At 38.9% G+C, this 23,282-nt stretch overlaps 1 protein-coding gene across 1 annotated transcript in view; it reads left to right on the top strand.

Annotated features, from left to right (window-relative positions):
• The window catches only part of rsrc1 (arginine/serine-rich coiled-coil 1), a 503,072-nt gene extending 480,425 nt beyond the window's left edge, over window positions 1-22,647 (top strand). The window contains exons 8-10 of the mRNA XM_072572745.1: window positions 13,478-13,581; window positions 16,029-16,172; window positions 22,403-22,647. Coding sequence (XP_072428846.1) covers window positions 13,478-13,581; window positions 16,029-16,172; window positions 22,403-22,501 — 347 coding nt within the window. The 3' untranslated portion in view covers window positions 22,502-22,647. The remainder of the gene's footprint in view (window positions 1-13,477; window positions 13,582-16,028; window positions 16,173-22,402) is intronic.
• The last annotated feature ends 635 nt before the right edge of the window (window positions 22,648-23,282 follow it).

Genomic DNA, 23,282 nt, shown 5'->3' with positions numbered 1-23,282 from the left:
GCTCCTTGGATACTGCCTGACCTGCTGCACTTTTCCAGCAACCCATTTTTCATTTTTACATCATACAACTATATCATTTTAATTTTTTCACAACAGTTACTGTATTACTGCTGGCTAAAATTGGACATATTACACTACAAGAGAAACCCACACATTTAAAATAATTTAAAATAAATGATGATTCTGTTACATTTAAGGTAAGAGAAATTGTCAGTTTACTGGTGATATAATTAATTTCAAAGTAAGAACCATCAAATTTTTGAATAGTTTTAGGAAAAAATGTTTCACAGTGCACATGCAAATATCACCATATGTTAAGGCAAGTAACCCCAATTCATATGCATAACAAAGTGTTACAAGAAACGTCACAAAATCTTAACTGGAATGGCATGGGTGGGGGAGAGGGGGAAGGAAAAGAGGAGTGAAACCATAAAGTAGCAAACATTGTGGAACGCAGCAAGAGATTCAGGTGATTTTCATTCACTAGTGTTGTTTGCATATCTACGTGGTATCATTGCTCAAGGTTAGCAGGAAGTGACAACTAGCCGGCAAACAAGACTGAAGTGTTGCAGAGGGACCATTTCTGATGGACCTCATGATCATCAGTAGGACCACTTCCCACAAGAACAATTGCTTTTTAGTCTAAATGTTTAGTTATTTGGATCTTTTTTTGGTCAACATGTCTCCCTCTTAAGTGAATTTCTCAATGCACCAATTAAATTACCAGTTATCCAAGATGACAGCATCAAAACTCACTGGTCACCAGCAAGCACCTTTCCCAACTGCTGAGAAGAGCAGGTCAAAATAGAAGACTACAAGAGGGTGCAGGCTAAGTCTCCTGGGAAGTTTTAACTGCCTGCCTGCCCAGTTTGTATTGTGTGGAAAGTTGAAAATTGCTTCAGAAGTATAATGATATATGACCAGTTAACTCTACAGCAAATAGGAAGAATTAATTTGTTTTGGATAAATTTCCCAAAATTAAATGCTCCATGCCCATCAGAAATGTATATGTGCAAATAAAGAAGGAAATATTGACTATTATAAAAATGTCACGTCCAAAGTGTCATTAAATGTACGAAGAATGCAAATATGCCCATTCAGTGCAGTTGTTCTATTTTTCATTTTGATATAAATATAGCTGTTTATATTTCATTCTGTGATTATTTTAATGGTGTTTGACATAACATATAAAGCTGAATATCTATGGTATTTGTACTGCAGCAATGAATTCAGTTTACAGCTTATTATCTGCTGACCTCTACTGGCTCTGACTGCATATGACTATTTTAGAACAGATGTGGCTGCATCATTATCAGCCATCTAGTGGTGATTTTCAGGAATTAACTTCTCTCCAGAAGTACAGTACAATTGTTGAAACATGAGGCAGTCTTTTATCCGTTTTGATGCCTTTCCATTTTCTTCTTTCTCTGTCATGTTTTCTGCTTTTGTCTTTTTGGTTTCTCCTATTCCTGCGACTCTGTCTTTTTGTTTCTCCTTCCTTCTCATCCCTGTCTCATTTCAACTTATAGTTCTCAGTGTTTATGTCATTCCTTAAAGCTAGCATAGTGGGGGAAGAAAGGCAGAAATGACTGTACACTACAATGTGGTTTGCAGGAAAATATACTCAACAGCACACCCCATATTTTCACCTTCACTCATGTTTAGACACATACAACTTCACTTCCCAGTAGCCCCTTCCCTTTTTACTCCTGTCACTTCTTCGGTACATTTGCCTTTGGTGCCTGTGCCTCCCCTTCTTTCGTTCTTCTGTCATTTACATCTCTCCTTGACATACTTGCACTCCTGTGAGGACAGATGGAGGGATTCCAGAAGAGCTCTCTCTCCACCTCTTTCCTTATATCCTCTTAGACCTTTCTCCAAATAATCCTGCAGTTAGAACAATTACAGGTAGAATCAGATGTCTGCATACAGTTCACTCTATTTGCATCTGACATACAAAACATAAATGATTTCCAAGACATTTTGAAAATTTTTGATTCCTTTCTAGACTGTCAAATCTGCTCATTGTTTCAAGATCATCCTGGAATTAAAAGATTACCTGCATTCATTACTGTACTGCATCCACCTGTCAAAAAGCTAGTCCCTTGCTCAAAGATACTCGGTCCTTGATTTTTTTTCAGATGGGTAATAAACTAGGCCGGGCTCCAATCAGTCTGGCTTGGTACAGAGATGAAAAAGATTTTGAGAGGCCTTTTGTTGATTTGTAAACAGATGAGACTTCAGGCCAAAGTGGTCATGTTTCAGAAGTGACCTGTATGAAGAAAGTAGAGTGGTCAGCTTTCTAGCTGAGCTGAGCAATTTAGTTCAGTCTGAACCATGTGGAAACACTCTTTTCTCTCTCTCTGTCTTTCTCTCTACCCTACAACTTCACCCTGTAAGCATGTGTTCCATTTATCTGGTTTTTAAAGGGAGTTTGCTTATTAGGACTGTTGTATATATTGGGAACAGCACAATTAAGTCTAGTTTGGATAGACTGAATTCTGTAGGGGTTCTTTATTCTCTTCTTTGTGTTTCATTATGTAATTTTGTGAATAAATTTTTGTCTATTTTAAAATCTAGCATTCAACCTAGTTAACTTATTCTGGGTAATTTTCTCTGTACACTTACCAAAACAAATTGCAAAGTTATGGTCTGAGGCTATCTGCTTAAGAATGTTTTGAGTGGTTTGGCCTAGTCCATAGATGAAAGTGAGGGCTGCAGATACTGAAGATCAGAGTCAAAAGTAGAGTGGTCTGGAAAAGCGCAGCAGGTCAGGCAGCATCTGAGGAGCAGGAAAATCGATGTTTCGAGCAGGAGCCCTTCATCAGGAATGAGGCTGGAAGCCTCGTGGGTAGACAGATAAATGGGGTGGGGGCAGTGGGGCTGGCGAGAACGTAGCTGGGAGTACAGTAGGTGAATGGAAGTGGGGGTAAAGGTGATAGGTCGGAGAGGAGGGTGGAGCAGATATATGGGAAGGAAGATTGACAGGTGGGACAGGTCATGAGAATGGTGCTGAGCTGGAAGTTTGGAACTGGGGTAAGGCGGGGGAGGGGAAATTAGGAAACTGGTGAAGTCCACATTGATACCCTGGGGTTGAAGGGTTCTGAGGCGGAAGATGAGGCGTTCTTCCAGGCGTCAGGTGGTAAGGGAGTAGTGGTGGAAAAGGCCCAGGACCTGCATATCCTCGGCAGAGTGGAAGTGGGTGTTGAAATGTTCGGCCAAGGGGCGGTGGGGTTGATTGGTGTTGGTGTCCCGGAGATGTTCCCTGAAGCGATGTGCGAGAAGGCATCCAGTCTCCGCAATGCAAAGGAGACCACATCGGGAGCAACGGATGCAATAAATGACATACGTGGAAGTCAAGTGAAACTTTGATGGATATGGAAGGCTCCTTTGGAGTCTTGGTTGGAGGTGTGGGCGCAGGTTTTGCAATTCCTGCAGTGGCAGGGGAAGGTGCCAGGAGACAAGAGTGGGTTGTTGGGGGGGTGTGGGCCTGACCAGGTAGTCACAGAGGGAACAGTCTTTGCGGAAAGCAGATAGGGGTGGGGAGGGAAATATATCCCTGGTGGTAGGATCCATTTGTAGGTGGTGGAATTGTCGGCAGATTATGCGGAGGTTGTTGGGGTGGAACGTGAGGGCAGGTGGGGGTTCTTTCCTTGTTGCGTTTGGAGACGTTGGAACATTTTCCTGCTCCTAGGATGCTGCCTGACCTGCTGTGCATTTCTAGCGCCACTCTAATCTTGGCCCAGTCCATAACACACCACCTTCAACCACTCTCCCTTATCCCTTTGCCTTCACCTCCAATACAAGTACAGTGAGCACATGGATTTCTCTATCATTAAGTTTGATACCATCTGCTCAGTTGCCTCCGTTCTGTTATTCCCTTGCTGTCATCTACTGAGCCAGACTTCACCTGGAGTTCCTCCCTGCTCCATTTCTAGCTCCCTCAATCCTACACTGCTGACTACTCACTATTCATTCTTGACTCCCAAATTAGTCGATTTAGTTGAGTAATCCTCTTCCTTCTGCTGCTGTTTCCCCTGTCCTGCAGATCTCATGTTACTACCTCTTTTTAAAAGTTTTGACTCAGTTTTTGCAAACCACCCATGCTATCATCAAGTTTCACTTTCTGTCCTTTCTCTCCTTCAAGTCCTTAAATATGTTGTCTTCTCAAATCCAAACCTTATCTTTAATAAAACTGGGTTGACCAAAGTGTCCTACTGCAATGCCTCTCCACTGTTATCTAGTTAGTTCCAACAGGCTCACTCAACTTTATACTTCCTTATAGCCTTTTTCCAGATAAGAATAAAAGAGTTGAGGTAAGATTAAAATGACTACCCTTGACTGAGTGTTGTATCAAATAATCTTAGTAAAATTAAAGTCAATTGCAGGGATGGGCAGAGTAGTTGGAGTCTAATCTAGCACAAATGAAGATTGTTGAAGGAGAATCAGCTTAATCCAGGACATTGCTGCAGGAGTTCCTCAGGCTGGTGCCCTAGGAACACCATCTGTTGATTCATTGTAACCTTCTCTTCAACATAAGGTCAGAAATGGGGATATGCACTGATTTCAAAGTTCAGTACCATTTGAAACTGTCCAGATGCTGAAGCAATCTATGTTCACAAGCAGTAAGAACTAAGCAATTCAGTCTTGGGCTGAGAAATGGCAATAATGTTTACACCACACAAGTCCCAGGCAATGGCTATCTCCAAAAGAAAATTAACCATTTACGCTTGATTTTTAACTATGTAATTGAATGCCTCTCCATCAACATCCCGGAATTGCCATTGAGCAGATATCTAACTGACCTGTCATGTAAATACTCATGGCTACAATAACGAGTCACAGTATGGGATTTCTCCAGGCCAACCTCCTGACTTCCCAAAGTATGTCTGCAATCTGCAAGGTTCAAACAGAAATGTGATGGAATACTCCCCAGTTGCCTGGATGAGTGCAACTTCACAACACTCAAGATCATGCATGAAAAGGCAACCTGCAAGATCAGTGTCTCATTTACCACCTTAAACATTCACTATTCCACTGTCCGCATACAGTGACTACAAGGAATTTCATCTATAAAGACGGTGCAACTACTTGCTAAGGCTTCTTTGACTGCACCTTCCAAAATTGTGACCTTTAGGATTCAGGAGAAGAAGACCAACAGGTGGATAGGAGCACCACCAACAGCTAGCTCTCCTCAAAGCCATGTGCTGTCCTGACCTGTCATTAAATTACTAGTCCTGTATTCTCACTGGAAGAATGGAGTTGGAGTGTGGAGGGTGGGAAGAATGAATGTGTAGGTGGAGAAAGAGAATGATAGGTAGACAAAGGGTTGGAGAATGATATGCCAAGGAAAACAAAACCTGATAAAGGAGACTGTAAGTGGATGAAAATGTTGGCTGTGCTGAAAGCAGCCCATATCATGACAGGGCCTGGGGGAGTGGTCAGGGTGGTTAAAGTACATAGAAGAAGCTGTTCAGGTTATGAAGTGGTTGCAGGGTCCCCAAGTGGAAAATGAAATACCTCGCTGGAGCACTGCAGCAGCCCGAGACAGGCATGTTGGCATGGCAACAGTAGTGTTTGAAATGGCAGACAACTGGAAGCTTTTATGGACAGAACATAGTGTTCTGCAAAGCAGTCGCCCAGAAGTGTTTCATTTCTCCAATGTCGAGGAGACCACATTGCGAGCAGCAAATACAATAGATTAGATTGAATGAAGTGCTTCACATGGGTGGTGTGTTTTCAGCCTTCAACAGTGAGAAGGGAGGAAGTAAACAGCGCCAGGTGCTACATTTTCTGTGATTGTATGGAAAGGTGCCGTGGGGGTCTGGAGAGGTGATGGGAATGGAGGAGGAGTGGACCAGGGTGTACCAGAGGGAACAGTCCAGCAAAATGCTGATAATGGAGGGGAGGGAAATGTGTGTCTGGTGATTGCATCCTGCTGGAGGTGTTGGAAGTAGCAGTTTATAATCCTTTAGATGTGGATGCTGGTGGAGTGGTAAGTGAGGACCGGAGACCCGAACGGTGGTGTTGGAGGGAAGAGAGAGGGTGAGGGCTGAAGTGCAGGAGCTGGAGTGGACACTGCTAAGGGTCTTGTCAACCACAGTGGTGGGGAATCCTCAGGTGAGGAACATTTCTTGGCGACCCCTTCCCCTATAGAAGATGGCATGAATCACCAGAGCAGATGTAACAGAGATGGAGAAACTGGGAGAATGGGAGGGAGTCTTTAAAGCAAGTGGGGTGTGAGGATACATAGGGTAACTGTGGAAATCAGTAGACAGCCTGTCCCTAGAAATGGAAACAGAGATTTTTGAGAAGGAAAGAGTGGAAGCAGAAATGGACCAGTTGAAGGTGAGGGCAGGGTGGAATTTGGAAACAAAGTTGATAAATATTTCATTTCCAAATGAGAGAAGAAGCAGCACCAATAATGTTATCAATGTACTGGAGAAAGAGTTGTGGGGAAGGACCCGAGCAGGACTAGAACAAGGAACTTTCTATCTACCCCACAAAGAGACAGGAATAACTGGGGCCCATGATCTGAAGAAAGTGTAAGGAGAAGTTGGTCAAAGTGAGGACAAGCAGAGGAGGGTAGAGGTGAATGGGAATTGTTCAGGCCTTCTTTCTAGGAAGAATTGGAGAGCCCTGAGACCATTCAGATGGGGGTGGATGTGTAAAGGGATTGCATGTCCATGTAAAGAGGAGGCAGCTGGTGCCCACGAATTAAAAGTTCAAAAACAGCTGTAAAGCATTAGAAGAATCACATATAGGGTGTGGGGCATGGGCAGATTGGTTAAGGGGAGAAAAAGCCTTATCCAGTTTTGATGAAAGACCATTGACACAAAACATTACCTCAGTTTCTCTTTCCACGGATGCTGAGCACTTATTATTCCAACAGATATTCTTGTGTTAGTTAGCAACAAAGTGAGAATTTTATTAATCTTGGAAAATTTATCCATTTAGGGCATTTCATATGTATAAATAATTAAATTATTTTGTTTTCAATCTTCATGCTGATAGCCTCATGCAACTTCAATATATATTTGATATAATCTTCTCTCTCAGCTCTGAAGTTGTCTTCTTGGGTTTGTTGGGAGATTCTCTTCTGCGTCTTGTTGAATGAGCAATGGTCATTTTCAGTATCCCAGGAGAGCCCATTTGACCATGATTATTATTACAATTACACCATGATATTACGTGCAAAATAAATTATGACTACTTTTGTATAATGCACGTTGTTGCAGGTGAGTGCAATCTTTTTTTTCTTGCCCTAATCAACACCCTCTTGGCAGACCATTATAATTCCCAAATCTTGCATACTCCTACATTATTTCAAATATAGTTTTGAGCAACCTCACTCTTTCTGTCAGCTTCCCTTCCGAGGTATATTAATGGGACCTTACATTGCAGGTTTGTATAAAATTCCCTTATATGCAATGCAGTTTTAAAGAACTTCACAAGCTGTGGAAAACTTGAAGCAGCGCTCTTTTTGGAGTACTCTTGTCAACCTATAAATCTCCCGATTATTGCTCATAGACCCCTTCCAGTCAAAGCTTGCATCTGCAAGTAGTTCTTCGTGGATCTGAGTAACCAGCACATTTGTAATACAACACTTGGAACCTCAAGTTCAGAAGCTCTAAATTTTCTTGCAATGTAATGACACTAGACTGTTTTATTACACCAACAAACAGGAGTGATCATGTGTTACTGTCTGTACCTTTTGCCAAAAGTACATTTATGTTGGTAGACAAACACTTGATAAACATGGCTACGTTTTGTTTCAGAATGTTGGTTCTTTCAAGTACAACTGATTGCCATGTTTTTATGACAAATTATGTCTTGCATAGGATCAGGCCCTAATTTTGGAAGGGCGTTCCCTATCCTGGTAAAACAGTCCAGCATCCTTTTTAATGGTTTACCTTGATCTATTAGTGAAAACCATAAGGGGGAATAAAACTGCTAGTACCTCATTGTAAATGTTTTTCAAAATGACTTGACCCTCCTGATGACTACTCTCAAACCAGGAGCAATCTGGCTAACAGCTGGTTGCTTAAAACAAGATTAAACTCCAGGGATTATCCCTAAGATTTATTGAGATTATTATGAGCTGCTTGTTGTTTTCAACCTAGATTATACCATGTGTTAAGTCTCTCAAGAAGTTTCATATCCAGTGTCATATGTGTGTTCACATGTGTACTGTTTGGTGGAAAGAAAGACACTATGAATGTCTTTGATTTTAAGGGACAATTTCCATTAAATTATTTTTGTGAAATTGTTGGGGGAGCCTCTTAAAGTGGCATATGCAATTTTTAAAAATTTAACTTTAAGTTTAAATACAGGAAAATGTTTAATATGGTCATTCAAACAAAACGTAAATACTATACTGTTCATTATATACTTCAGTATATAATGACAGAATATAGCCTTATTAGACAATGCTAGCTGGAAGATTTTCTGAGGAATCTAATTACATGTCTGTTAATTAGAAAACTAACTTTTAAGTTGCTTCTCAAAGTTTAGTGCTCAAGTTAAAACAGTAACGTTGATTGGAGAGTGGAAGCTACCTGAATTTTTAATGTAAAATATACTGTGATTGAAAGAAAAATCACTTGAAGGCATGTGTGCATTTCATTAGGTTATTAATCTTCCTTTGTTTACAGCATGGTATGATAGTAAATCACCATTGTACTACTTGCCAAACTAAAAAAAAGAATCAGAACTAATATATATATATAAAACCGTGGAGTGGCTTTTCAGTGCTCTTTGAAACAGTCAAAGTACTATATTGTGTAGCATGCTTCCAATTCTGCTTGTTATCAAAACATCTCCACAACAAACAGGACTGATGCAATGTGGTAAAGGGATTAGTTTTATTTCAATGCAGTAAATACAGTATTAAATTTTCAAATAAAAATTCACCAAGTAAAACAAAACTTAAGTCTTTCCTGGGATATGTTTTGAATAATCATAAAGAAATATGATCTCCAAATTCATCAAAAAATGAAATAAAGTGCTATTCCCCGTATAGCTTCTGGAAAGCCTGAACCCGAATACTTCAGTTTCTGTGTTTCTAAATTATTCAGAGTTAACGTCCTGCAGAACGCAGAAATCTTAAAACTGTCACCCTTCAAGTTGTTTCTCATTCATTAAACAGCTGCAAAAGATATGCTGACACTGGTGCAATTTGCAATTAATTCTTCAGAAACAATTGGATATGGTAGCATCATACAAGTTGCTTCTGAGATCTGCAAGACTCGGGTATCACAGCTTTAAAGTCCTCCAGAAGGTTGCTCTCTCATTCTTTTGAGATGGTAGTGAGGACTTTATCAAGGTCAAAACAGAACTTTTGGCCACCATCAGTTCCAAAGAAGGGTTACTGGACCCGAAATGTTAACTCTGATTTCTCTCCACAGATGGGACCAGACTTGCTGAAATTTTCCAGCAATTTCTGTTTTTGTTTCAGATTTCCAGCATCCATAGTACCTTTTTTTTCAAAATAGAACTTCTTAACTTCTTCGTTTGACTCGAGCCAAGGCATTAAGTGCTGATAACTATGGCATATTGATTACAGCTATGCCAGCATGGCAAAGGATTATGAGCCTTTTATATGATTGGGGAGTTTGGGCACTAAATTCAACATCTTCTCTGATGACAAATCCAATTCCACAGATACCAGAGTCACTGTCAGTCTTGCCTTTTTAGTAGAAGATTTATACCCCCAGCTTGTTCCTTCAGCTGCACCTGCCCAGGAACGCAAGTCTCATGCACGGCAGTGATGTCAATTTGTAGTCTGAACAATTCATTTAATATGATTGCATTCTTCTACCAGATGGTCATTCTTGATATTATCCATGAATGTTCTAACATTCCAAGTTCCAAATGATGGTTTTGCTGTGTGTGATGTCTCAATCAGAAGGAAGTGGAACAACCAAATTTAGGATATCTTTTCTGGCCCAGTCCTCATTTGAGAAAAGCAGAGAATATTCTGAAGTGGTCTGTTCAGTCACAGATGTTACACCCTCAAAGTACTCTCTTCTAACATGGGGGTCCAGCGATCTTCATTTTTTATTGTTTGTAGATTCTTGACTAATGACTCAAGATCACAGCCCTGTCCCTATCACCAATCCTTCATTGCCATAGTGTTTGGAAAATGGACTGAGGTAGAAGCTTCATGTGATTTTGTTTAATGCCAAGAATTTTGAACGTCATCATTCTTCACAAGACCTTGACAGATTATTGGTCAGATTTTAGTGACAGAATGCCAAAATGGGCCATAATGTCTGGAGATGAACCATAGAAAAGCTAATGGTGTTCTCCCACTGACAAAGTGTGTTGTAAAAACTGGAACCTTTTTAGTGATGTCTTCTTTTGAAGGTCATTTATTTATTGCCAAGGCTTACTTGTCTCCTAAACTCTCTGTTTATGAATTTCTTAAAACTTCCCATTTCTTCTAAGCCTTCAATCACTTCAGAGGATCTTCACATAACTTGCTGTTCCATCTTCTTGCACTGTATTGTTTCATGTACAGAAGGTTGGAAAATTACATCTTTTCATTTTACTTTATTTTTGATGTTGGCCTGAATTGAGAAAATGACTTTTACATCAAAGGACTAAGGCATGAATTGTTATACTTTTATTCTCTTCCCATCTCTCCTCTCTCACTCTCTCTGTCTCTCATTCTCTCTCCAGTAAAATATACCTGAAACTGTTAAGAAAATCAGTTGTTTTCTCTCATCATTTGCTGTAAGCTGTTGTTTTTAACCAATAATTCAGAGACTTTATCATTTGTGGACCAGTTGCTGTACACCTCCTGGAAAGAGGTGAAAGAATATGAAGGACTTGGAAATCAAAAGAATCATCGCATCACACCCTGAGGACTAATGCAACTGAACCGGTTCCCCAGTATTACTTTTCCCTTGGCCAATAAAACTTTTTTTTTGTTTTTATGCATATCTGTGTGTATGTGTGTAGGGGTGTTTAGTGAGGCTTGATTTTCAGCGCTCTACCCCAGTGGGGTTTAACAAGCTGTTCTGTATCTATTTTATGAGGTACCTATCTTTTCCTTTGTGTCATGTTCTAGATAGTATATATGATCTGTTAGAAATCTTAATTTTTTTGTCATAAATCATAAAAAATATTAATTACCTCATTGACATGCAGATGAGTCAACACTATCTTAAACAGTGATGGAATCTTAAAACACAACAGCAAACCATTCAGCCCATCTGTCTGTCCTGATCCCTGAAGGAGCTATCCTATTAATCCCATTTCCCTTCTGCTTCTGCCTGATTCTGGAATTCTTTCCTTTTTTTGAGTATATATCCAATTAATTTTTTAAAGGTCTTGTTGCATTTGTTTTCAACAGCCATACAGAGGTACATTCCAGATATAAGTGTATATCACATCAAGAAAAAACTCAATCCACACCCCCCAAAATTTCTTTTACCTCTCACTTTAAATTGTGTCTTCTGGTCATCATTGCACCTACTAGTGGTAACTCTCTCTCTATATATAATGTATACATACGTGTGTATTCTTTCTATATATTCTCTCTATCTATTCCTTCAAAACCCCTCAGAAATTTGAATACCTCCATTTATGTCTTTCATCCCTGGATGGTGCATTCTTATTTACCATTTCAGTAATCTTTGCCTGTGCTCACTTCAAGGACCTGATATCCTCCTTACGTTTTTGATGTATAGAATGGGATAATAGTCCAGCTAAGACTGAACTAGTGATTTCTGAAGCCTCTGTATATCTTCCTTGGCTTTCAACACAATGAACCTTTTAATATGCCAAGGATTTTGTATATTTTTGGTTGAAAGCCATAAACAATTTGTTCTTCCACCTTCAAAGGTTTCAGTATATGAACTGCCAGATCATTGTCCTTACCATCTGGAATATTGTGTCAGTTACCTTATATTGCCTCTTCTCATTCTTTGTTCCAAAATAAATCACTTCACACTTCCCTGCATTAAATTTCATCTATCAATTTCACTTGTCTGTTGCTTCCTAAAGTTTGTTACTTGCCTCTTCACTGTTCTTGATATTAACAATTTTTGGTGCTAGTTGCATAGTTTGAAATTATACCTCATGTACTCAAGTGCAGATTGCTGATATACATAAGAATGATGTGTCAGTCCCAAAACCAGTCCCTGGAGAACACAATTCTATACTTCACAACAGCATAAAAGAAACTGTTCAGGATTATTCTTTGATGTTTGTTGGAGATTTTTTTATTCCTTTAGTCACTGCCTCTATAATCTCATGAGCTTCAATTTTGCTGGCAAGCATGTTATACAATTCTATACCAAATGCCTTTTGAAAAGCCAAATATGCAACAGCAAGTATATCACCTTCATCAACCCTCTCAATTATTTTGTTAAGTAATTCAAATCAAGTTTATTGAACATGATTTGCCTTTTTTATTTATTAGGCCATGTTGTTTCAAGTGCTGATCAATTCTCCCATGGCCTGTGATCTTTAAAAAAATTGTCTCACCACCAACATTATCTTAATTGCCTATAGTTACTGAATAATTCCTTTTTTTTTGAACAGCAATGTAACATTTGCAATTCTTATGTCCACTGTTATATCTGGAGATTTTGGCCAAAGCTTCAATATTTCCCCAACAGCTTCCTTCAACAACAAGTGTTCCATCTGGACTGGATGGCGTTTCTACTTTTGAGAGTGATACCAGCCTTTTGGATAACACCTCAATATCTACTTCTTTCTTACCCCAATTTATCCAACCCCGCTTCCTTTACTGTGACATTAACAGCATCATCTACTTTTGTATTGTAGTACCTTAGCCATATCCTCTGCCTCATCTAAAAGATTTTCTTTTCAGTCCCTAATCAATTCAGTCATTCCTTTCACAATTATAATTCTTTGTTTATTTAAAAAAAATTAGTGTTCCCATATGATACCCACTAATCTTTTGTTATACATTCTCTTTATCCCTCTTATTTTCTTTCTGAGCTATCTTATGCGCTTTTTGCATTCTGCTTTACATGAGCCTGCTATTTATCATAAGCCATGTTTTCTATTTAATTTCAATAACAATTACTTCAGTTCTGCAAATAACCTGCTTTGAATGCTCTTTCTTTCATTCTTATAAGAATGTGTCTAGTTTTTACCCATGTGTTTTGCCCCCACAAAGTTTACTTTTGCTCATTTGCCATTTTAACCAGGAATACTTGTTTCCCAACCACCCAAGCCAGACATTTTTTTCTAATTGTACAAAATTAGCCCTCTTGATTTCAGTTTTCATCCTTTTACAAACATGTTCTATATTGAATGAGATTGTCTGTGTAACTTCATACAGCAATCTTATTGGCTAGTCACAGCAGCCAATACAATAACTTTGTAAGATAGTTTTGAAAGTGATACATGTGACAACAATGAATCAATCAATCAATCAAAAAATTACAGGATTAGTTCTTGAAATAAAGATATGTAAGTATTGCACTTTTTTTTTCAGAATATACCATTGAAGAACAGGTGAAGCGAGTAAAAAGTATTGAAGCTATTGAAAGTGATTTCTTTATCCAACAAACCTTTAGATCTGGCAGAGATGTAAAAAAGGTGAGTATTAACTTTTATGTACGTTTATCTTCCGTATTTAGTCAAATATTTTATAGAGACACTTACAATTGCAGTTCATTTTTTTTTTGCTGAGTACAATCTTAAGGTTGGTTATTTAAAATAAAAATAAACACATTCCAGTGGAAAACCAATCAAGCAGAGAACCAGTAGAAAAATGTTCCATTTTTAATTTTAGGTTAACATCACTCTCTTTGGAGAGCGCTAGTGAATGGAACAATTTCTATTTGAAGCAGCCAATGTCAACATCAAGCATACTAGCTTCAGTTACGGCCAGATAAAGAGTTAAGAAACAGAGGAGGAACAGATGATGTGGTCTCTTGATCTTTCTCTACCATTTAGTAAGATCAATTTGATTACCTTAGAGTCAAAAAAATCTACGATCTTGATCTTGAAAACACACCATCGCTAAACATCCATTGTCTTTTTGTGGTAGAGAATTCTCTGAATGAATCTTAAATAGATTATATTTGGTCCTTGTATTTGTTAACATAGATTGTAAATGCCTGAGGCCTCCTGTTTTCCTAGGATTCAGCTTGGCCAACCATGTGAGCGGCATGGTGGCTCAGTGGTTAACACTGCTGCCTCACAGCGCCAGGGACCCGGGTTTGATTCCCGCCTCGGGCGACACTCTGTGTGGAGTTTGCGCATTCTCCCCGTATCTGCATGGGTTTCGTCCAGGTGCTCTGGTTTCCTCCCATAATCAAAAGATGTGCAGGTCACGTCACGCTAAATTGCCCATAATGTTACGCGCATTAGTCAGGGTAAATATAGGGTAAGGGAATGTGTCTGGATGGGTTAATCTTTGGAGGCTTGGTGTGGACTGGTTGGGCCAAATGGCCTGTTTCCATATTGAAGGGAAGCTATTCTAATCTCTGAAATTTCTTTGCTACAAGTATACCTTTCCTTAGTTAAGGATCAAAAATACACCCAATAATCCAAGTGTTTTCTCACCAAGTTTTTTCACAGCAAGATATGCTCCTGTGTTCAAAATCTCTTGCAATGAAGGCCAACATCGAATCCCCTTCCTAACAGTTTGCTGCACCTACATGCTTATTTTCTGTGACTGACGTACAAGATGTCAGGTTGATGACACAAAAGAACTAGACTGAACATAGAAAATTAAGAAGAGGAAAAAAGAAATAGAGAAAGAGAAAAAGAGAAACAAATAGAGAACATGGGAAGAGTTTGGCAGCTAACATGAAAAGAACATTTATGGTGATACAAGGCTAATTAAAGATCAAAAAATGAATTTATGCTTGGAGGCATGGGACATGGTTGAAGTACAAAATGAGTAATGTGTTTTATTCTCTTGTGGAATGTGGGCATCGCTGGCTAGCCAGCAGTTATTGTTTGTCCCTTGTTCCCTTTAAGAGCTGCTGCCTTGAACTGCTGCATTCCATGTGCTGTCAGTACACCCACAATGCCATTAGGGTTGGAATTCAGGATTTTAACTTCACAGTTACTTCATGAATGAAGAAGATTCTGTTGAAGTTATTGTAAAAGAGGTAGTAGCTAAGGCACTGGATGAACTAAATATGAATGGAGGAGTGATATGAGAAAGGTTGATTGTACTAAAGTTGATGAGATAGCAGGACAAATCAAATGTATCTCAAAATACAAGGGGTTCTGATGAAGGGTGACTGGACTTGAAAGGTTAATTCTGTGTTTCTGTCGACAGATGTTGCCAGGCTTGCTGAATTTGTCCAGCACTTTCTGTTCAAGTAAAGATGAAAATTAGACGGTGGCAGGCAAAATTATAAGAGAACAATGGCCTCTTTTTAAAAAATAGATAATTTGGGTATGGCTGAGGTACTTTTACCAGAAGAGACAAATAAATCAACAGCAGTCTGGGCAGTACAAGTGTTTTATGATTTGAAAGAAGACAGTAGTTCTGGGACATTTCTAAATTTAGAAATTTGGCATGCAAAATTATAGCTGGTTTGGTGTGATCATGTATTACTATTATAAAGTCAAATTTAAATATACTGTACAAATTATTATTCATACTAATGTTCTGTATAATGTAGAATACTTTACATTTTGCTGGTGATTCTTCTAAATTCTTCTGCTAATGTCTTATTAAATCAAATACCAGTTGAGACTAGCAAAAATGAAAAGGTGTTTTATTTTTATTCTCATAGAATGAATCTGTAACAATGTGCTTGAAATTAATTTAGGACAACGTAATATGCTTCATTTACAGAATGTTTTGGGAAAAAAATGGTAAATTCCACAAATCAATTGCACAAATATGGAATATTGTGCCATAAATTGTTCTGCATTGTTTATTTGTCAAGCAGAAACTGCTTTTCCACACCAAAATTTATGCATATTGCTAATGAATAGGAGCTGATTTATTTAAAAATTATTAATTTGCACCATAAATTTGGATAATTATTGTTTGTTTTTATTTTTCCATTGCTTAGGCACAAGAACCTCCTGAAACCAAGCATGAATCCAATGTACTGAGCAATAGAACAACTGATTTTAATATTGAAATCAAGCAAGAGCTTGATTACATTCCTTCTACAATCAAGTATCAAGATGATGACTCATTGGCTCATCCAAGTGTAAGCATTTTCTGACTAAAACATAAATTTGCAATGGCTACTTAATTTATGATTTGGTAATAACAAGCAACGAAATACAACAAACTGAACCAATTGTAACTAAGTATTCATAGCTATCATCAGGTGTGTTATTTGTTTTGCTGCAGGGAATTAGAGTCATACAGCACAGAAAAGGCCCATTGATTTTGGCACTACAATAATTACCACTAAAGGTGCACTAATCCCAATTCCTTGCACTTGTCCCATGTCCTTGAATGGTATGACACTTGAAGTGCTCATCCAAATATTTTTTAAAGCTTGGCCTTCACTACCTTTCCAGGCAGGCCATTCCAGATTCCCACCACACCCTGCCCCTTACCATAAAACTATGCCCATCTGTGATTCAACCCTCACCCAAGGGAAACAGCTACTCTCTATTCAGCACACCTATACCCCCCATAATCTTATATACCTCAATCATGTTCCCCCTCAATCTTCTCTGCTGTAAAAAAAAGCAAACCAAGCCTATCTACTCTCTCCTTATAGCTCAATTTCGCCATTCCAGGCAACATCCTGGTGAACTTCTTCGTACCCTCTCACATTACATCCTTCCTGTAGTGGGGTGACCAGAATTGCACATAGTACTTCAGCTGTACCCTAACCAATTTCAACATCACCTCCTGCCTCTTAAACTCTGTGCCACAACCGATGAAAGCAAGTATCCCATATGCCTCCTTAACTATTCTATTCACATGCTTTGCCAACTTCAGGAATCTGTGAATAATTACCCCAAGATTCCTCTGTTCCTGTAAGCTACCCAGTGTCCTGCCATCATCTCACACTTTTTAGTGTTAAATACCATCTGCCACTGCTCTGCCCATTTGACAAGCCCTCTATATTTTCCTGCAACATACAACCATCTTCTTCACTATTAACTACCTCACCATTCTTGGTGTGGTCTGTGAACTTTTTTAACATTATCCCCCGCATTTTAATCTATATCTTTTATGTGTATAGCAAACAATAAGGGTCCCAGTGCTGATACTTGTGATACACCGCTGGACATTGGCTTCAGTCACACAAATAGTCTTCTAGCACTATCCTTTTTGTCCTATTGCTAAGTCAGTTTCTGATCCATCTTGCCACGTTTCCCTGAATTCCACATGTCTTAATCTTCTCAATCAGTTTCCCTTGTGGAAATCTTGTCAAAACATTTGCTAAAATCCATATAAACAACAACTTCCCTCATCCACACACCAGATCACATTTTTGAGCAATTCTGATAAATTTGTTAGGCATGACCTCCCTCTGACAAAGCCATGTTGACTATCCCTACTTAACTCATGTCTTTCCAAGTGGATATAATTCTCTCCTTCAGAACTTTCTCCATTGGTTCCGACTATCATTGACATGAGGCTTACTGGGCTGTAATTTCCCTGGTTCATCCCTATCATCCTTTTTGAAAAGTGGAACCACATTTGCCATTCTCCAGTCCTTTGTCACTTCATGTTTTAAGACTTTTACTCTAACAAACTAAAATTAACATTAGTTAAAAGGAAACTAATACACCAAACTACTTCACATTAAACTACCTCATATGACAAAATGCTTTCACATATTTTTACTTCATGCATGCTCCCAGCATGCATAAATTCCAAACTCCTTCCAGATTTTAAGCAGATTGTATTTTCCATATCAAACTCCATTGAAAGAAATTTCACTGTTTTTTAAACATGCCCAAACTAACGTTTTGTTTGCTAAATCTCTAGAATTCTCATCTTTTCAAATAAAAGATGAGTTCTTACTTGCATCCTTCTAAGTAGCTGAAATAAAAGAAAGTTTTTTCTGTAGCTTTTGCCAGAGTGGCTGCTACTTGTTCCCCACAGCAGTAACTCCTTTGTGTTGTGTGTCTCAGTGTCCAGAAGACAACTTTTCCCTCTACCATAGAGTCATAGAGACTTACAGCATGGAAACAGACCCTTTAGTACAACATGTCTTTGTTGACCAGATATCCTAAGTTAATCTAGTCCCATTTGTCAGCATTTGTGTCTGTTAGAGACCCAGTGATGAACAGACTGACTGCACTCTGTATCTGTTACTTGACCCAGGGGAGAACTGACAGAACCCATTGTGTGGCTGTCAGTTGCCACAGGGAGAATAGACTAACACCACTGTGTCTCTGTAACTGACACTGATAACAGAAACGTAGGAGTAAATCTGCTCTCCTAGAAATACCTAGAAATATTGGATCATACATATTGTGGAAGTGTGTAAATTGCCACTCGATTTTCCTTTAAGTTTCAGTTATGAATCACATGGTCTTATCTACAGGCAGAATACGAACATTCATAGGATCCCTACAGTGTGGAAGTAGGCAATTTGGCCCATCTAGTCGACACTGCCCCTCCAAAGAGCATCTCACCCTGTCCCTGTAACCCTGCATTTCCCAAGGCTAGTCCACCTAACCTGCACAACCCTGGACACCATGGGGCAATTTAGCATGACCAATCCATGAAAGTGCACGTCTTTGGAATGTCGGAGGAAACCAAATCACCCGGAGGAAACCCACATGGACATGAGGAGAATGTGTAAGATCCACAAAGCTACAGATTGGGGCGGCACGGTGGCACAGTGGTTAGCACTGCTGCCTCACAGCGCCAGAGATCCGGGTTCAATTCCCGCCTCAGGCGATTAACTGTGTGGAGTTTGCACGTTCTCCCCGTGTCTACGTGGGTTTCCTCCGGGTGCTCCGGTTTCCTCCCACAGTCCAAAGATGTGCAGGTCAGGTGAATTGGCCATGCTAAATTGCCCGTAGTGTTACGTAAGGGGTAAATGTAGGGGTATGGGTGGGTTGCGCTTCGGCGGGGCGGTGTGGACTTGTTGGGCCGAAGGGCCTGTTTCCACACTGTAAGTAATCTAATCTAATCTAATCTAATGTATAAGATCCCGAGTTTGGAATCGAACTTGGGTCGCTGGTGCTATGAGGCAGCAGTGCTAGCCATTGAGCCACCATGCAGTCACTCCCTCGAGCTTGCTCTTTCATTTAATAAGATTATGGCTGATCTGATTGTAACCTCAAATCCACAGACCCACCTACCACTTATCAGCCTTCCCTTCTTGCTTAACAAGAATGTTCCCTAAAAATATTCAAAAACTCTGCTTTCAATCCTGTTTCAGGAAGAGAGTTTAACTAAGACACAATTTTATGACCAAAAGATTTACCTTAATTCTGTTGGGCAACCTCTTAACCCCTAGTTCTAGAAAAGAAAAGAAAGCATCCTCTCCACAGCTACCCTGTCAAGGCTCCTCAGGATGTTGTATGTTTCAATCTATTCACCTCTTCCTCTTCTAAATTTGAATGGATAAAAGTCTGGTCACCATCCTTCTCTTCAGAACATTTTTTACCTTAAGTTAAAAGAGATATTTTAAAACATAACTGTTTTCTAAACTCTCAAATTCAGAACATAGATATTTGAGGTTTGAATTTCCATCATGCACCAACTTCTAATTCATAAATTATTATATTCATGTAAATTTTTATTTATAATATCACAATACCTTAATTAAGTAGTTATCAACAACTTAGTCAAAATAAGCAAGTAGGAGTATTTTACCAATACACTAAAACCACCCAGTCTAATTTCAGTCACTGGATATATACTCAGTTGTTTTCATTGGGTTATGTGTCCAAATTGTACATCAGTTGGTAGCACCACTTTAGGCATTCTTAATTGGCAAAAACAAACATGAAATTGGATCAAAATCCCTTTATGCTTTTTCCGCTACATTTTTGAAGTGCTTTTTAAAATAACCTAGAAATGATGGGCATCAAAACTGAATTCTGGAGGTATGTAGAGAAGTAATGGTACTAACTTTTGACTTCAGTAAAGCAAAGATTGCTGTTGGCAGATGGGCCATTGGTTACATAAACCATTTAAATATCTTTTCCCTAACTTTCTTTTCCTGCTTTCTGGCAAATCATCTTGGATAGTGCTTGTCTGAATTTAGACTCAGGTTTGTGATGAGCAGTTAGTATTTTGCTTGAAAAAGTGCAATAGTACATCATCTTGGAAAGACAGCATTAATGAAAATTAATCAATATCAAGCAGACAGTTGGCTCAGTGCAGTGCAGAATATGGCTGATAGCACAATCCCCATACTGTCTGATGTTGTTTTTTGAGACCTATCCCCTCGAATTGGTTAGTAATTTTGAGCTGACTGTAGACATAGGAAAAACCCTGAAACAGTCATCCACTGCATTTGCTAACCTACCTAGAAATATTGGATCATTTTCTAGGATCATACAAAAGCAGCCAAGACAGTCGGGACAGTAACATGCACAGAAGTCAAATTGTTTTTGTGGGTTTATGTATAACAAGGAAATCTTTGAAATCATTTACATCTTGGACATGCTCAACAAGGGTCTAACTTGCTAAATCGAACCTGTCATTCAAAATTTTAATAAGTATTGATAATGGTTCCTACCTAACTTGCCATTAAGCTAGGCAGGTAATAGGGACCAAGTTTACAAACCTTCTGAGTAGATCATGCAAGAACACTAAAAATGAGAACAAGGTTTAACTTACACTTACTGTTCTCTTGATGATGAATAATAGGAGAAGTTTGAAATTATATGTCTGTGTCGAGACGCGCATCCTTCTACAGTAATAATGTTACCCTGATCTCATCAACACTTTGACGCCAACAATGTTTTTCTCATTTCATCAGCATTCATATTATTTTATTGTAAATGCGAATGAAGGTGGACAATATGAAAAGTTGACTATTCACTGTTTTGATCACACAGCATTGCCCTTTGGTGTGAAGGGCAGTGCTTGTCACTGGCCACTCAGGTGTTTTCCTATCTTCCTGGTGGTGGAAATTGAACAAAGATTCATGCACCTTGTGTCTCTCGCTGTGTCTCACACCTGCACACACACACACCATGGGTGCTGGGGAAATAAAAAGAAAAGAGAAAAAAAAGGGGAGTGTTATCAAACAGCATTGCCTTTTGTGAAGGGCAGTGCTTGTCACTGGCCACTTGGGTGTTTTCCCCTTTAAAAAAAAATGAAAAGTTGACTGCAGGTATTTGCAACCAGGAAAATTATCTGAGGCATTCATTGTGCCCTATTATGGACAGTGAGCACAAAGTGGGTATAAAAGCAGAAAGTGATGGAGAAACTCAGCAGGTCCATCAGCATTTGTGGAGAAGAAACATTGTGTTAACGTTTTGAGATCAATAACTCTTCTACAGAAATTTTGCTTTTACTTGAGCACGAAGGGGATTCAGAATACGTGCACTAAGTTAGTCAGGCTCCAGTTTCTTCCAAATAAGATAGTTGCCCCAAACACATAATTAAAATGCTTTAATAGCTCTACTTTTGCTCAGTGACTATTTAAAATAGTTCACCTATTGAACTATTAAAAACAAAGTTGTTCTTTAGACTTTGCCCATTGCTTCCCATATTCCTTTCTCCTCCATCTACCTGATGCTGCTTACCCCAAGCTGTGAAGGATTCTGGGAGACCACATTAGTCTATTGCTAACTGCTGATGTCTGACAATGCAACCTTGACACGCCTGACACCATGTGAAGCTTGTATCCATACAGCTTATGTGACTGGAGAACTCCATATTGTTGGGCCTTTTATAAAGGGTAGTTTAGCCATTTTGATTTTTTGTGAATAGCAATTAGTTTTAGTGTCAAATCCACTGGATATAACAAAAATAATAAATGTTTTATAATGACACTGGTTCAAAGCTTTAAAAATAACAAGAACCATTTTCACATATTCTAGTTATAATGGCTATTCCTAACATACGTTTGCTACATTGTGAACTTAGAAAATGAACATTTTGTCGTTAATTTCATAATTAATCATAAGGAAAGTCATATTCTTGTTCTTCAAGAAATTAAGCTTTCTGACATGTTGATTTATATATAACTTCTCTTTCTTAAGACACCATTATCATGCCTCAACTTGGGAAGGAGGGCAGTTAAATCATTTTTGTTTCCATCCAAGAGTTGGAATTAAGATTCCCATTCCACACTTAGCAGATTGTTCACACTATCAGCCAACCACAAAACTTTTATGACAGATCAGTTGTATTACTTTGCATTTTTTTGCAACTGCACTTTAAAATAAAAATCAATAATCAGAAGCAACTAAAAATGGATAAAGAAAGTTGACTTAAGCAATGACAATACATTGTTAGAATTCATTCCTGTACTTGATTCTGTTCTTGCTACAGTTGTTCCTGGATAAGAAAGAAGCTGAAGAAAAGTGGTTCAAGAGGTTAATCACGCTGCGGCAGGAGAAATTGATGGGAAGCCCAGTGCCTGGATTTTGAATCTATTTTTCTTAAATGATTAATCCATCAGCCAAAATATTCATTGTGAAATTAGTGTATTTCATTGTTTTATGAATTTCCATTAAGTGTATTCATAAGTTAAGGCTCTCTGATTTAATAAACTACCTAATTTGTATTAGCAATAACTATCCTGAATGAAATAATTTGCATATGCACAGCATTTTCAAATTTGTCACATTACATTGCGTCTTATTGATAAAGTGAGTAACTTGCTCATAACAATTCAGAAACTTAAGTTCTTGCTTCGAATCCCTCCAGCATGGAAGCAGGCTATTTGGTCCATCAAGTTCACAACTGCCATCCCAAGAGTATCCCATCCACCCCCAGCCCTGTAACCCTGCATTTCCCATGGCTAATCCAGCTAGCCTGCATGTCCCTGGACATTACAGAGCAATTTAGCAAGGCCATTGCAACCAAACTGCACATCTTTGGACTGTGGGACGAAACCAGAGCAACCAGAGGGAACCCAAAGAGACACAGAAAGAATGTGCAATCTCTGCACAGACTATCGCCTGAGGATAGGATTGTAACCGGATCCCTAGTGCTGTAAGGCAGCAGTGCTTAACCACTGAGCCACTTTGCTGCCCCAAAAAATTGCTACTGCTTGTCTGAATACTAACATTGCTTTCCTAAATAATTCAGGCCAGCATTCATTGTGCAGAGGGCATCGAGAGTCAACTACATTGTTGTGGGTCTGGAATCACGTGTAGACCAGACCAGGTGACAACAGTTTCCTTCCCTATAGGGCATTATTGAACCA

Source organism: Chiloscyllium punctatum, chromosome 6 (assembly GCF_047496795.1).
Source record: "Chiloscyllium punctatum isolate Juve2018m chromosome 6, sChiPun1.3, whole genome shotgun sequence".
Classification (NCBI taxonomy): Eukaryota; Metazoa; Chordata; class Chondrichthyes; order Orectolobiformes; family Hemiscylliidae; genus Chiloscyllium; species Chiloscyllium punctatum.
This window is presented reverse-complemented; position numbering and strand designations above follow the sequence as displayed.